The 16,989-nt window shown below is 41.1% G+C and overlaps 2 protein-coding genes across 2 annotated transcripts in view; one reads left to right on the top strand and one right to left on the bottom strand.

Annotated features, from left to right (window-relative positions):
* The window catches only part of TMEM163 (transmembrane protein 163), an 87,415-nt gene extending 83,951 nt beyond the window's left edge, over positions 1-3,464 (top strand). The window contains exons 7-8 of the mRNA XM_058809825.1: positions 18-159; positions 2,405-3,464. Of these exons, the coding sequence (XP_058665808.1) occupies positions 18-159; positions 2,405-2,465 (203 nt within the window). The 3' untranslated portion in view covers positions 2,466-3,464. The remainder of the gene's footprint in view (positions 1-17; positions 160-2,404) is intronic.
* Positions 3,465-9,211: 5,747 nt separating this feature from the next.
* MGAT5 (alpha-1,6-mannosylglycoprotein 6-beta-N-acetylglucosaminyltransferase) overlaps positions 9,212-16,989 on the bottom strand; it is a 111,957-nt gene continuing 104,179 nt past the window's right edge. Inside the window, exon 18 of the mRNA XM_058810010.1 lies at positions 9,212-16,374. Within this exon, the coding sequence (XP_058665993.1) occupies positions 16,176-16,374 (199 nt within the window). The 3' untranslated portion in view covers positions 9,212-16,175. The remainder of the gene's footprint in view (positions 16,375-16,989) is intronic.

Here is a 16,989-nt window from a genome sequence, read left to right as displayed (position 1 = left end):
TCTTTTCCCCCTTCTAGGTTTCAACTCTCTTGTAGGTGGAATAATGGGATTTTCCATCCTTCTTAGTGCAGAAGTGTTTAAACACAATTCCTCTGTCTGGTTCCTGGACGGCAGTATAGGAGTGTTAATTGGACTCACAATATCTGCCTATGGAATCAAGTGAGTATCTCCTGGGAGCAGGCAGGGCCCTCAGAGGTGGGAGGTCATAGCCTTTGGGAGTTTAGGTAATTCCAGTGAAATCAGTCCCTGGGATTTATTAGACAAGCAGCCAATGCTGGAACTGGATGTGTGGAAAGGGTTATGAAAGGCTGTGTTCCCCACATCAGCTGGAAAGCAACCAGGACTTAAAAAGAAATCAGAATAATTTTAGATTTTTGTGTACTTGATATGAAATATCTGAAAAATAACCACAAATGATGGATAAAGTCCTCTCTGCATTTATGGCACATTTCTGAGCACTGCTTTGCCTTTGGATTAAAGGAAAGGTGCCCAAAATTAAAGAGAGATCTTGCTATTGATTGCTGTCCCAGCCCTGCCTTTGGCAACCTCTGAATTGAAGGCTCCTGCTCATGTTTCAGATGCTGTTTCTCTTGAATTTTAAGATGCTTTCTTGATTCACATCAGAAACAGAATAAAAAAATGAAATGGAGCTCTGCCATGCTTTTCATTGCTGCCACATTTTCCCTTGACTGCATGGAACCTAACCCAAATTTTGGACTTTATCCCTCATGGCTTACCTGCCACAAGAGAAAGTGGGAGATGGAGCATCTTAGTTGGAATTATGCCCACTGAGAAGCAGCCCTTGGCCAGGCTGCAGTCAGCCCCCAGCTGGAAACTGTGTGGGTTTAGGGTTTAGGGTTTTTTTTCAACTTGGAAAATTCAATTAACATTTTAATGGGGAGTACCACTCTTAAATAGGCCAGTATAACCACAATTTCCACTGTAAAACTTAACTGTTCTGGAAAGCTGTAAAGGCTATTACACCACCGGAGTTCTTTTTTATTCATGAATATTTAAATATTCAGTTCTGGGGCTGTCCTGTGCATGATCCTTTGTGTGGTGGACTATAGCTGGCCTGTTATCTATATTCTTAAATAAATAAAATCCTTTGTCTTCATTTCTTTAAAGACTTTAAATCCTTTTAATAGTGTCACCTGTTTTAGGATATACATAACACTAGGCATTTCCCCTTTCCTGTCTAAAAATATACTTTAAAGTGCTATGTAGTGGATTCTAGTGGTGTAACCCACCCTATAGCTGTAAGAATTTTATTTAGTGAGGTATAAAACTGCTTCTGAAAGTACTATTTACAAGACTAATTCAAAATTATCAAAGGAAACATCTCATGTCAGGTTTCACAGGCATGAGATGTTTTGGCACATGAGGAAAAATGACACATTTTTGTGTTTATAATGTCTTTAAAATATTTGATTCTTGAAGTATTTGAGTAAACTTATAAGTGAGTTGTCATTCTGAGGGTCCCATTGATAGCCCAAGGTGTATTTTTCTTTGAAGGATTATGAATAATCATTAAACTGAAAGTGACAAAGTTAAGTGTAATGTTGCCATTATTTAGAGTTATCACAAGGTATGTGCAGTTAGATATAAGGTAATAAAGTCCAGGTAAATATTATCATGAACATTGTTTGAAAATATGTATGTGGGGCTTTCTTTTACAAGCATATTGAATAGGTAAATTATTACATTATATTATATTATATTATATTATATTATATTATATTATATTATATTATATTATATTATATTATATTATATTATATGCCTATACCTATGTAATAGGTATATATTGTTATGTTATATTATATTGTATTATATCATATTATAATGATATATTATACAATATATAATATATATTATATATTGTATAATATATCATTATAATAAATAATATATTTAAAATAATATATTATATATTATATCATTCTATATGAAGCATATAATATATAATACATAATATATTATATATTATATAAATTATATTATATTACATTATATTATAAGTATATACCTATGTAATAGGTATGTTATATTATGTTATATTATATTGTATTATATTATAATGATATATTTTATAATGATATATTATACAAAATTATATTATATATTATATATTATATATTATATATTATATATTATATATCATATATAGGATAATATTATATATAGGATAATATATATAATATAATACATAATTATTATATTATATTACATTACATTACATTACATTACATTGCATTACATTACGTTACATCACATTACATTACATTGCATTATATTACCCATAGGTTAACTTTTGGTGTTTTTCTTAAGAATCCTGTGAGCTTTAGGGGTTTATTTGCCCCAGCTGTGTTTATTCCAGCTGACCCCTGTGCTGTCCCTGCAGGCTGCTCATGGACATGGTGCCCCGGGTGAGGCAGACGCGGCACTACGAGATGTTCGAGTGAAGGTGCTGCCCTCTCCCTGCAAGGACTGTAAAGCCACAGCAAGTCCTGGCAAGTGGTGCCAATGGTATTTTCCTGAACATGCAGTTTGTCCCCCCGTGGTCTGTTTCTGTTAAAGTTTGTTTGAATGGGAAATCTCTCTGTAAATCTGGCATATTGTGCACACTGCTTGCGATTCAGCCAAACCGCAGCGTTTTGTTTTGTTTTGTTTTGTTTTTTTTTTAATTTCCTTATTTATTTCCAGTATGCTATTGATTCCTGTGACAATAGAAAACATGCAGTTTGCAGCTTGAACCCAGCTGCCATGTTGTATATTCCAGAGTGAAAGTGTTCTCAATGGTGTGGTAAGCCTGTGGGTAAAGAAGTGCCAGTTTCATTTTTGAGTTTTGCATTTTTTTTCCTCCCCTGGCCTGTATTTTCCCAAACACATGCTGTAACAAACAGGAGTACAATCCTTGCTAACCTCTTCGACTAAGAGTATCTTACATAGAGTCTGGACACCAAGAACTGTGTTGCTTAAAACACCTCAGTAGCTACTTCCACCCTCTTGTTGAAAGAGACACCCAGAAAGAGCAGGCACTGCCCTTCCTGTGATCAGAGAGATTCTGCATTTTACCCCCAAATTAACTGAAACGATACCTCTTCAATTTCAATTCTATTTTTTCTTAATGAGACACTGTTCATAGCTTTGCATGGACCAAACAAGCACACACAGTGTTACTGTACAGACCAAAGCCAAAAAAGTCATGCAGGGAAGAGGAGCTGCTCAAGGAATGGGATTTTCATCTCCTATTTTACCATCTGCAGCTGTAGCAGCGTGTGTGACGTTGTGGTTGCTCTGTAGTCTGACAAAGGCACAGCAGTGGCTCAATCTCATGGTGAGATACAGATCTATTTATTAGGTTTAGATTGTCCTGTAAAGTGTTGCTCACTTTCCACCACACATCTTATATATTACTTAATAGCAGGTTAAATGATGAAAGAATCTTGATGTATAATCAATAAAACTGGTATCTATTTTATACAGTATCTGTAAGTAACATTTGAAAACTATTTCCAGAATGTATCATAGAACAAAGTCTTCCTGTATAGCAGCTATTAAACTGGATTCTCTGGCTATAGCCATTTTCTCTTTATTTGATGTATTCCAGGTCAGTTTTCACTACAGAGAATCAGTGTTATTGCTTCTGTTTATCACAGGTGAATAAAATATAGGACAGACCACTGTAGAGTTGGAATAAGGCCATGGTAAGTAGGTGAGTAGCTAGAAATGCCCATTTCTAGTACATAACAAAAGGCTACATATATGAGAGTAGATGTACAATTAGACTGATCAGTGAGGGATGTACAGTGGAGACACTGTTTTTTTTCCACAGGTGTGGTGGTAAAACTGCATTTCCCATCATCTGTGACTTGACCAGGTCCTTAAGGATCTCTAGTAAAAGCCAACTCCCACTGATATGTGTTGGGAGAGATCCCCCCAGTGGTTTATCTGACCTGGCAGTACCCACACGAGAGTGACAATATTGGAAAGAGAACATGCCTTGATTCTTTGTGGCAAAATGAAATTTGCCCTGCTGCTATCATTTGTTTTCACGTTTTTGATCAATTAAGTTTGTATTTGTATGCAAAGTGGTGCTATCAGTGCTGATGCTGCTTGTGCCTTGCTGTCACGGGATGGTGTCACCCAGCTGTGAGGTGACAAAGGAGCTACTTCAGGAGCATTCAGCAAGGACTCCAGAAGGACTGGAAAGTGTAGCACTGCTCACTGTACTCAGCACAGGTGGATTTTTAAATACCAAATGCCACCCCAAGACCCTTGTGCTTCTCCCATTATGTTTTTCTCTCACACCAGTTCCATGAAGGGAGCTGTGAGCTGGTGTTAACAGTGTTTGTCAGGCATCTTCAGCCTCAGAACCACAGAGCTGGGGCAATATTAGACATTTCATGAGTTTGTCAGTTTTCTTGATACTGTTTACTCTTTTCCACTTCCCCGAGGGCTTTATTCCCACTCAGTCCCACTGAGAATTTTGAGAATGACATTTGAGAACTACAGAAGTGCTGCTCCCCAGGGCTGCAGTCCAGCAGCCTGCTTGTGCCCAGTGCTGCAGAAAACTGAGAAGGGACATGGTGGTGAGCTCCTGGTATAACCTTTGCCACACCAAAGTCCTAAACCACTGAAAGTATGCAGGGCACTCAAGCCAACATCCAGCTGAAACATTAAATAGTTCTGTTAGAATGCTGAGTGTAAACAGCAGCACAGATGTGCTGCTCATGCAGAAAGGAAGGTTAAACACTCAGTTAATGAAGTTTCACACTTCCTTCTGGAACTCTGGAATGCTCTGAGGATGTTTCTAAGTGCAGACACCTGAAAAGGCTATGTGGTTAAACAAGTTAATCATACTCTTATCAGATTAATTTAGACCACTTGCAGAGAGTTTTCAGTTACCACAGGTGCTTCAAAGCATTGCTGGTAAATGCAAGAAAATAACAGAAATCCTTGTGATACTTGGTAAAGTTCAGGAAAAAAAGATTCTCAGAAATGGTGATAAAGCCAGCTGCCGTCAAGGAGACTCTGTGTGACAATAGCAGAGAAAATAACTGCTCATCCATCTCCTGTGACACTGCTCGAGCCAGCCACCTCAGAGGGAACAGTTCCTATATGAGCTTTCTTTATTAAATGTCAGTGCCTGTTGATTTTTCCCAACTATGAAATGGCAGGTTTGCTTCTAGCTAGGCTGAGGGAAGGTGGACTTTTCAAAAGCTGCAACAGCTCAAAAGCACTGGGACTAATCACCTGAAACTTGGCACTGGCCACCATAATAACCTGCCTGGTGATCACAGCAGCCTCAGCACTGCCAGGGGCTCTTTGTTGTGCTCAGGGTGTGAGGAGGGAGCCTCAGTGCTCACACAAGGAACAGCACTGGCCAGAATGAGCCTGCAAACTGACACTTATTAAAGTCTGGCCAAGCTCAGAATTGCAAATTAATCCCTGAAAGTGACTGTGACACTGAGCAGATGCTTTGAATCTGGCCATATTGTTCAGCAGGGAGAGGAGCTCAAAAACTCTGTCAGGATTACAGGAGCTGCAATCTCAAATCCCCAGCCATGACCCACACACACCAGGTAGGCATGGGAAATGATAATGTTCACTTTTAGCTAAAAGCCAGAATTTTGAGTTTTGATTGTCATTTAAAAAATCACCAGACTAACATCTGCTGCTGATTTATTCCATTTTGCTTCTTGCTGTAGTAGGCAGACAATAAATAAGCATCATCTAACCATGGTGGGAAAAGAGCCTCAAAAGAAGCTCCCTGATGATGTTCCAGGAATGGACCTGAAGCAAAGATCCCAGACAAGAAGCTCCTCAGATGTGGCAAATTCAGCTGTAGGTACACCTGCAGCTGGGAATGTACCTCAAAGGTGCTTGCCACTGCTAATACCATTTGCATTGCTGCAGTCCCAGCTGCCTGGGAAAAAGTGAAGGCATTTCTGGCATTCCTTTTTGTGGGCCAGCTCCTGGAGATGCTAGGCCATGGGACAAGGATTAATAGAATAGTTTGGGGTGGGAGGGATCTTTAAAGGTCATCTAGCCCAAGGTCATCCAGTCCCTCTATTAAACCTTAACAATATGCAGACCAGGAATGTTTGTTCCCAGTCTGACAACACATTTTCCTTGGCAGTCAAAGAAAGAGCTGAGGAAGCTCCTTGAACAGAGTGTATCCCTGGCATTCATGGACTTGTGTAGATGCTTCTCACAGGGGTTCCACACAGTTCTGCTGAGCTGGCAGTGATTTCTCACCTCTCTGCCTGTGCTGGGTGTGCTGCCACCGAGGGGAGCTGTGACAGAGCCATCCCTGTGCCCCTGGCTGTATTCATCCAGGACCAGGAACTGCTCAGGAGCAGCACACAAAAACACATTCCTGTGGCCTGGCACGTAGGGCCAGGTTATGCAATGTGAGAGCATAATTAATGCAGTAACAAGCAGGCAGGGATGTTTTCCTCTGCTGTTCCCCCAAGGCTGGGAGCTGCTGGTTTCCCTTCAGCCAAGGGATCAGTATTGGGGGTAGCACTGAGCAGTTCCTGTTCTCTCCTTGTTCAGTGGGCACAGCTGCCCCCAAGCCTCCAGCCCACTGACCAGGAGCTGCAGGAGAAGGGAAGCTCAGAGCTCAGGTCCTCAGGGCTGACTCCAGCACCACCACTCAGCTGCAGGCAGGCTCAAAGCGCATTTTCTTCCATGTTAGTTGTGCAAGTAACTGAGAAATGTCCCATTTTGTCAGCTCCCCCTTCTGGCACCAAAGCCAGCACCCTTCTGAGTTCATCTCCTGCTGACACAGGCTGTAAGGGTTATTGTCACCCCTCACCTCACCATGGAGCAAGGAGTGGAGGCAACTCCTGTTAAACAGGCCAAGTGACAATGCCAACCTCCTGTTACTGGGCAGAACCCAAGCCTGCAGCACAGCTGGGGCTGATCACACCAATTCCACCCTCCTGTGGAGGTGAGGAGGGAATTAAAGCCAGGAGGGGTCTCTAGGGATTTGGCAGCTTCCCTTCCACCATCCTCTGTACTTACAATGGCAGCACCAGCTGCTACCTGCTGAGCCACCTAAGGCTCTCACCTCGTCCATTTTCTTTGTAGTTTTTACTTTTTCAGCCTTTTTGTGCAGCACTGGTTTGCTTTGATGTGTCTCTCCTCACAAGCAGATGTCTTCAGCCAGGCAGAGCTTCCTGAGGTCCTGCAGGAGCAAGGACCCCTGAGCCAAGGCTCCCAAGCAAGGCAGGACACATGGTGAGACCAATCAGCTGCAGTCTATTCCCTGCAAACTGGTCCCAGGTTTTTTTTTGCTACAAGGATTTACTACCTAGATTTCAGCTAAATGCAATCTCCACTATCAATAAAATAAAATAACAAGTCCTGACAAGCATAAACACAAATAAGGGGAATGTGAGGGAGCAGAGTGGGTGCTCCAGATCTTGCACACTGAGGGGAAATGTTTTGAGAGCAGCACAAAGTCCCAGCAAAACGTTTCCATCTGTGGACTCTCTACCAGCTGGAGTTTGACTAAACCCAGTCTAAGCATGTGAGAGTTGAAGTATCCAGCATTTAAGCTCCCCCAAAGGAGCTTTCCAATACAGCTGCATGGTGCAGTTTTTATTCCAAGTTCCAATTTTCATAGATTTTTTTCCATTATGTGACTGCAACACAGCCCACATCTAACTCTAGCTGCTCACCATTTTACAGATGTCTCTTCAGATTTTTAGATGTCAAATCTGAACAACAATTAAGGGAATGAAACAGGAAGGAAAATGTTTCCAAAAATAAGCAGAACAAGAGCCTGAATGAGCAGTGTCCTCCACTAATTCATTTTGATGGTAGGAAACATTTGGAAATTGTGGTGTGTTGAATAGCAACACAGAACCAACAACATTTTCACCCAATTTAGTCCAAGGGGAAGTATGCCAAGGACCATAAAAAGGGGCAAGTGATGAAGAATATTCACATACTTTTCCTCACTGTAACAGCCATAAAAGGCTCTTGCAGCAGCACTGCACAGTGGAAAAACCACCCTCTGTAGCCATAGTGCACAGAGCTCCCCAGTGAAGACACTGGCCAAGTGGAAATCCAAACCCACCAGCCTGCAGACATCTGTTTGACATCTTCATTTATGCTCTTGCTTACCAGGGTGTGTGTCATTAATCAGGAGAGGGACAATACAAGCTGATAGTTACTGACTTCTGTACTCTTCTGATTCTACAGTACTCACTTATGTGTGGCCACATTAAAAACAAACCTCAACAAACTTAAAAAAAGGTAATGCTGAAAAAAATGAGCTGTTGCTTCTCTCCAGTATATATTTTTTTTTAATACAAAAGGACATTTTTAAACAGATAAAGAGCTGTCTTTTTTTTTTAAACTATTATTTTTTCCACAGCATACTGCTCCTGCATTAATTGCTCTATTACTCTTGGATGCCTCCACCAAAACCTCTCCCCGTTCCTAGCAGCTGACAACAGAGAGCCCTTCCCTCACTCTTGGCTGGGCTAACAAACCCTGAGGTGGGCAGAAAAGGCCTGTCAGCAGAATGGGTGCCTCTGACATACCCTGGCAGCTCCCCTGGAGAAGTTTTACTCTGGACATTTGTATTTGTGCAGAGCTGCCAGGGTGATTTCACGTGGCACTGAATGCACACCCCAACACCACGTGGGCCAAAGCTTCATGCCCGAGCCCTTGTTCCTCATGGAAATGTTCCATTCCTGAGTGCTTAGCACATTAAATTGGATCCTGCAGGAGAATGCTCTCTAAAGCTGCTGTTTTACCACAGTGCAGCTCCACAGTGTATTGTGCCAGTAGGCCTTGCAGGCCTGAGAGCCACTGTGCAATCCCAGTCTCACTTTCCCTTTCTCCCAAATTTACAGTGTGCTGTAAATTCAGTGTGTGCTGTAATTGAGTGTGCTGTAAATTTATAAGAAAGCAGGAATTTCTAACTACGGCTGTGACAAAGCTGCCTCCTGAGAGGAGGCTTGATGTAACCCATTATCCAATTTTTATAACCCAGGTTTAAAACAAAACAAAGCCAACAGCTCATTACTCACCTGATGTTCTGCTGGCTGTGGTGTGGGACTTACCTGTGCACAGGTGGGGCAACAGCAGAAACACCCAGCTGCAGAGTCGGAAGAAGCCCCAGAACTGCAGTTTGGGATAAAAGGCAGCTCGTGGCATTCCCATTTAAGCACAAAGCAATCATAAATCCAAATCACACAAGAAAAAGGTTTATTGAAAAATAAATTCTCCCTAGTTTTTTTTTTCTACAACAGTGAAAACAAAGCATTTTTCTATGCCATTAAGGTACAGACATTTACTGTTCTAAAAAAAAAGAATAAAAAAAAAATCCCATCCTATTGAACCCCAGGAACTTGGCAGTATCTGAACCACTGCGTTCTGTTCTGTTGAATCCAACTGCTTGAACATAATATAGTGGAACACAATCACTGAAATAAAACAAAGGATTCACCTATTAGGGGAGAATTCAAACCAAACACCCCACAGTACCAGCCTGATCCTGAAGTTCTTGTGTCCATTTAAACCCCTCATTGACTCCACATTATTGTTGGCAAAAAGTAGTATTTTACTTCCAGTGATTTCAATAGGGTTTTTTCCAAATTTACACTGCCACAGGGCTTATTCAGACTCTGACCCTCTTCACCCATGAGGAGGGAGACTCCTGCAGGGAATGATGCAGACCAGAACCCAAAGAGCTGCCTCAAATGGCACTCTGGAGAATCCCCCTGCAGTGGGCAGCTCAGCAAGCTCAGGGAGATCAAAGTCTCCAAGCCCAAATTTGCTTTGTAAACATTCCCTGATATTTTTCTTTTGGCTCTCTTAGAATCTTCAGGGTAACTTTTCTCACAAAATTTACTCTTTTTTCCTTTGGTAAAAACTGCCATTTCCTCCTCCTCCTCTCCTGCATTCCTTGCAAAAACCAAATTAAACCCCTGACTCCTTAAAAATATTTTTCACTGTCACTGTACTGCAACAGACCCGATAATGAACATAAATTAGTTCTGGGTATTACACCATTAAAATTAACAGCCTTCAGACAGCAATTTAACTTGATTTATCGTGTGCCTATTTGATACTTCAAACTACTTTGCAGCTGCTGGAGCCTGAGCCAGGTCGTGTTTCATGCACTTGATGCCCTGGATGGCTCCAGGAAATGCCGGGCATTATTTACATGCTCTCCTTAAAGGATTTGGTGGCTCCTGCAGGACCCAGGGCTGTGTTTGCAGTGACAATACAGATGTGCTTTGGTGGCCATGGGGACAGCAGGGTCCTCAATGTTTCAGTTCTGCGAGCCCTTACATGAGGTGACAAATTCTGGTCCATGCACAGCGCATTTTAGTTAATTCACCTGCACTGAACTGCCCAGCAGAGAGAAGGGTTTCAATCACTTGAGCACAACTGATTTTTTAAAGCAGTTTCTGTGTGTTGAGGGTGAAGTTATTACTCATTTTATCAAAATTTTGAGGACCTGGTTTTATTTACTCATTTAATAAAGAAGTGGCTTAATGCTCTTGAGAGAGGTCTGCTGAATTAAAACACACTTTAATGTGTTCTAATTACATGAATATGCAAAGGATGACACTGTTGAAAATGAACAGGACCCAGTGTGCAAGGCACATCAGCAATGGTTGCACTCTGTTGCTTTTCCTGGAAGAAGGAACAATGAATGATGCCTCACACCTGAGGCACTCTAGGGTCCAGCCTCTGCTATTTTCCACTCATTCCTACAGTAAACATTTGACACTTGATACATGGAGTTGCTGTTTACACATTCCATTTAAATATAATTATATTTGGAAGTTAAAAACTAATTTTAAAAAAAACCCCTACAGAACTGCTTGAAAACGTGTGGATGAGATTTAAGTCACTGCCCATAAAATGGTGTGTTTTGATGTTACATTCACAGCAATATTATTAAAGCAGATCTCAATAAAATCTTCTATGTACTTGGCCATTTCAGCTCCAATGAAAACAAATCTGTCAGTGCATTGTTCTCCTGGAGTTTACAGCAATTCCTTCAGCAATGGGGCCAAAGGAGATGGGAAGAGATCACAATGAGAAGTTGAAGGCATAGCAGCTGCAGGACAAACATCTCAAGGAAACAGCCATGCCAAATGTTAGCACCCCTGGAAAAAAGACTGGGAAATCAGAAACTGATAACTCCTGGTCTCTCTAAAAATAAACAATAAAAAATTCTATCCCTCCGACTCCCAGCTGTTGACTGAACAGCAATTTAACCACATCTTCAACTGATACCTTAATAATTAATCAGTAACATCAACTAAGTCAGAGCTGATCTATGTTGTGACAGCAAGAAAAACTGGTTGCTGATATGTGAATAATATGCCCTGGAAGTGTTTCATCTTTATCATTTAAGGTACAGTGCTTTACACTTATTAAAAAGGGAGGGCTGATTCTTTAATTTTAAGAAACATTAATGGAGGAGTTGTGCTATCACTGAAGCCAGGGGGAGTCACTAAGTTAATGAGGCTTGGATGAGATTATATCCAGCCCAACTCATCCCAGTTAATTAATTTTACTGGCAAAATCTGCTCCTGAAATGAACTCTGAGCAAAAGACATACCTGAGAAAGCAATTTGGGTTTTGTTTACATGAACAGAGCTGCAAACTCAGAAATCCCTTTGCAATTCAGATGGGCCATGCACTCTGAGAGGGGAGGGAATGGCTTTTGTATTAAGGACAAATCAAGGATGCTGCCTAGGATTTTAACGGACAGTGGTACAAAATGACAGCCCGATTTGGAGCTGGTGATACCAAGAGAAATTTTCAGTGAGTCTGAATTCTTGATAATCAGCAAGGTGCAGAAGCTAACACAAAGCAGCTGGAGCAGAGTGGAGCTGGGAAGGTACAGAGTCCTGGCTCTGGCTGCAAGCCCATCCCTACTGAAATCTGATCAGCAGCTGCTTTGCAAAACACTACGGCAGAAAAGTAGTAGCATAAAAAAGGAAATCCATCTGCAATGAGCTGACCAGTCCCTGCACACTGAGAGCTGCCAGTTCAGCTGTGATAAAAGGCCAATATTCTCTGGTGGCACCAGGAACCGCCCCATGTATGTCCATGCAGAGACACCTTTATCTGAAAAACCAACACCTCCCAAACCTCATTCTGGATCTTCAATTTTCCTGCCCATCAAATCAGCTCTGGCTGCTCCTGGAGGTTTTCTGTTATCATTGTCTCCCTGGGGAATGTTAATGGCTTTCCTTTGCTCCCTGGTCATTGAACAGACATCCTGTCCCAGCAGGAGCTCTCATGCCAAATCACAGATTCTCACTAAATTGCATTCTGCTTGCAGAAGCAACGTTTTGCAGGAATTATTAAAAGTTATAGTATCTTTTATCTTATTAAGCCTTATATAGTTTTAGAACAGATTTCTTCACTACTTAAAAACATTCAAAATTCACACCACTAAGTTGTAAAGTCATCAGCACAATTTACCTGGAATTAGTGTTCCATTATATTGTTCAGACAGTGTCCATATTCCAAACACATATCCAAACCCCAAAGAAAGTAAAAAAGGCACATAAACATTAAATATTTGTAGAAACATAATCTGATATGAACAAGCAAACACACTGCTGCAACTATAAATTACAAAAAGAAACATAGAAACTAAGCAAAAAATGCAAAAAGCAACTCTATTTATACATGTGCAAATCAACTTGCATATATGAAATAAATGAGGTTTTTATTGGCATTTTTAAACAGTGTGTATTTACCAACTTTACCTTTCAAAGGCAAGCCTTTAATGTTAATTTTAATAAATATGTAAATGCTTCTCTCAAGTTTTCTAATCCCGTAGGAACAAGATCTTTGAAAAAAACTAGGTCACATACAAAAATACAAAATTTTAAAACAAAGAATGTCTTGATATGAGAGATATGTTTAAAAGCTTGTAAAATGGTTTGTGTATTCAACTTTTGACATTTTTTTCCCCATCAATTGCAGATCAATATATTCAAATGCAGTCATGCAAAAACCTGACTTCTGAGCACAGGAAGCTGCAAGCTCTACTGTGAGACTGAAAAGAGCAGCACAGTCCCCTCTCTGATGTCCCTGTCTGAGTGCAAGAACAGGACTACACACCTTTCTTCTTTAATTAGAAAGAAAATAGTTATGGAACTCAGACAGAAAGCTGCCCCCTAGCCTGAAATGTGGATATCTAAACCAGGTTGTAGGAAATAACTCAAACTCTTCACTAGTCCCACATGGATTTGCCTGAGTGTTGATCTGCAGAAGGATTCACTAATTTCTCACTGCACGAGGGAAGGCGGCTGTGGAGCTCAGTGAGCAAGGCTTGCAGAGTCTGTGCACTTACAGTTCTCACGATAGTCTCCTTTTACATGAAGCTGTAGGTCTTGATTTGTTATTCTTCATGATTAATGAGTCTTCTCTAGAGGTTTCAGTGGAAACAAGATCAGAGACCACTGACACTGAAGCCAATTTGGATGTTCTGTCCCTGGCTGAAACGCAAGCGGCATCAGTGCTGCTGTTGCATTTTTGCCAGAATGCACAATTCAGTTCAGCAGACTAGAAACAGTGCTACAGCATGAAAAAACAGCTTATAATAAACTCTCCCTGCTGTGGTAAAGGCAAACTTAGCATTGAGCAAAGCACTAGACCAGAAAATGTTATAATAACAAATACCAAACCCCTCCCATCTTTAAAGGTTTAGAGGCAAAATGAAATGCAGTATGTATTGCCATGTGGGCCTTACAACAGGGGGAACCAAGCAAACATGTATTTACAGCAAAGAATTACACTACAGCAGAACCCACCTTTGCATCCTTTAGGTGCACACACACAAATCTTTGTTTTCAACATAATTCTGTGATATCCCAGTCCAAAATCAATTCCTGCCTGAAACACATCAGCCTCAAGACAAGTCCTGCTCTTGCCTTTACTTTCAGCACCAGCTGGAAGTTCATACACTGTGATAGGCAGCATTTTCTAGTTGCACAAATAAGCACAGGTATGCAGGGGATATTTTATAAAAATACAGAATGAATTGTGCCTGCTCAGACCCATTTCCAATTGTCCTCCCCCAGCTTTTCCAGGGCAGTGAAACTATGGTAAACTACATTTGTGCTGACTGAAGCAAATGCTGAGCTGTGGCAACAGGAGGGATTTTCATACTGGTTTGCGTTTGTTTTCTTTTATACAAAAATGTTGCCTCCCATTAGAGAACCCAGCTGTTCTGTTTCTGGAAAATTAATCTAAAATACAGCAGATTTTCACATCATCAAACCCAGATCCTGGTGACCCTGCTGTTCAACAGCTCCCACAGCCCCTTTTTGGATACTCAACAAACTCCTGTGTTGTGCAGGGGATGTTATGGAGTGTTACAGGGCAACACTGTCAGGAGTGTTGAGGCAGGAAACCAAATGCTTCAAAAGGCTCATTCACTGCTTTAAAATTGGAATTTTAACCATAGACTGTTTTGGAGGATTTATCCACAGTGCAATAGCATCTCCCTTGCCTGCTCTTTGGTAGGTCACCACATCCATCAATATTCCCACACAGATAATGAACACTGCTTACCAGAAAAATCTGAACCAAGCAGATATGTCTGAGAAAGGAAAATGTAAAGCATCTCTGCCTTTCATTCTACCTGGTAATATTTATGAAAAAAAAAAAAATATTTGTGCTGATTTGGGGTTTTATTCCAGCATGGTGAGAACATGTCCAAATTGCAAACCTACAGACTCTGACTGCAGATTTGTTTCTCACTAATCTTAGCATGTAACTTCCTGACTACAAATGGTGCTGTCAAGCATGTCACCTTCTGCTGAAAATAACAAAAATTACTTCTGTGAAAAGAAGGCAGTTTAGAGGAGTTAACTTGCTCCTCAAAAAAATCCCAAAACCCAATTTTGATTTAGATTCTGAACTCTTGATTTGTTTTCTTCTGAATTTGTAATTGGTGTGCCTGATTAAAAGGGAAGAAGAAACAAGGAACAAGCAGCCCCCTAAAATGAGAAAAACAATCAAAGAACCCAAGAGGACTGATAAATTATTTTCTTTTCAGTTCTTTGTCTCCTCTTACTTGAACTCCAGAAAAAAATTTCTCTTTAAAAACCTAGCTAGTTGTGAAGACATTTTACATTTCTACCATACAATAATTATAGTTAGCTGAGTTTAACCTTCTATGTCATTCAGCAACATTTTAACTACTGGAAGCCATAGCAAACTGAGGCTCTAAGGATAATATTGCTCCAATGATGCTGATACTTTTTGCTTCACACAGTATTTCTAGTAGACAGACTACAACAGAAGCATGGGCAAATTCTGAGGATTACTCCCTAAATGGGACCAGTAAACTGTGATGAGTCCATTCCAAACATGGTTGGGTGTTTTTGTAGCTTTTCCACACTTAGGAATGCCACAACCCCAGTGAGCTGTGCAGTCACCAAGATGCGTCACACACTGGCAACTGCTCATTTGTGACACTCTGCTTAGGCTGCTCTGGTGCAGCAGCTGTGATGCAGACAATACCTTGTTGTATACAAATATTTAATTAAAAAAAGGAAAAAAATAAAAAAACAACTGGGCCCAAATAACCCAATAGCAGGGTACAGAGCTCTCTCATTATTCCAAGTTCTTGTGAACTAAACCACTATGTAGCCATTCAAGCCAAAGCTGTACCCAAACCAGTGCACCTTGAATAAAATGTTAGTCCTCCTTTCCCAGCATCCCTTCCCTCAAGCACAATTTTTTCAATTTTCTACTGGAATGAAGTTGAGATCCTTTAGCTAACCATGATGGGGGATGTCCTAACTCATTAAAAAAATAGAAAACACTTCACCCAAACAACAAAAACAGAAGTTTGATGGGTCTGGAAATTTTCTACAAACTATTCTGTGCAGTCATCTTCAAATCACTGTCGAACTCGAGACTCGCTTCTCTTCGCAAACAGCTGAAGGAATCTGAAGAGTGACACTGCAAATGTCCTTACAGGGAGAAAAGATCAGTTACAGCTGTTTATCATGAATCCCTCCTCTCTTAGTAGATAATTCTGCCCAGCAATGATAGCTCTGCCTGCAGTGGAAAACCTGGAGCAAAGTGCAGGGAGTACCAAGGATCTCCTCTCCAAAGGACTCTGGTGTGCCCAGCTGGGAGCAGCCCTGCTGCTGCTATAGGCAGTCCTTGCAGAGTGCAACCTGCCCCTTGATATAGTCCCTGCAGGGGCAGATCCTTCTGTGGGCAGGGTGGGAGCCAGCACAGCTGAACAGTAGCAGGTCACCTTGGAAAACACAGTGCTTCCTCCTTCCATCAAAAGAGGGGACCAGGATATCGTTTGCAGACTCCATGGTGAGACATTCGATATTATACCTAAAAAGCAAAGCATGTCATCTGCATCACACCTGAGTTCATGGCAGTTTGGTACAGCTTTCAACCTTCCTCACCAAAAATAACAAACCCTGCTCTACTAGATCCTAAACTGTGCATTTACAATGCAGCTTTCCAGAACATGACTTTTCTGCTGTACAGATTCTCTCTGCAGAGGGCAGTGCAGCCTTTACAGCTTTACTGTTTCCTAAAGATTAACAAAAGAAGTTAAAGAGAAAAAACTGCTCTTGACCATTCCCCAAAACCTAATATTTAAATACACCATGGATTTTCAGTAGGACAGACTCAAAGAATGTGAAACCAGGAGATATTCTCTTTAATTTCAGGAAGACTCTTCCCCAGGGAAGCCCCCAGAGCCAGCTGGAGGTGGGTGAGCTGGACTGTGGGGATCAGGGATGCTGCTCCTGGGCTACAGGGAACAGGGCCTGCAGCTCCCAGGAACCAGCCAGCAGAAAATGAAAAATGCCAGTTGCCATTTGCTGACCACAAAGCTTAAGCACCGGGGTAGCAATTTCAGCAAAACCTTGTTTTTCACTTATTCTGGAAACATTGGTAACCTTCAGCATTTAACAGACAGGCTTTTTCCACAGGATTATG

Source organism: Ammospiza caudacuta, chromosome 8 (assembly GCF_027887145.1).
Source record: "Ammospiza caudacuta isolate bAmmCau1 chromosome 8, bAmmCau1.pri, whole genome shotgun sequence".
NCBI classification, from domain to species: Eukaryota; Metazoa; Chordata; class Aves; order Passeriformes; family Passerellidae; genus Ammospiza; species Ammospiza caudacuta.
Note: the sequence above shows the minus strand (reverse complement) of the source record. Positions and strands in the feature narration are given on the sequence as shown.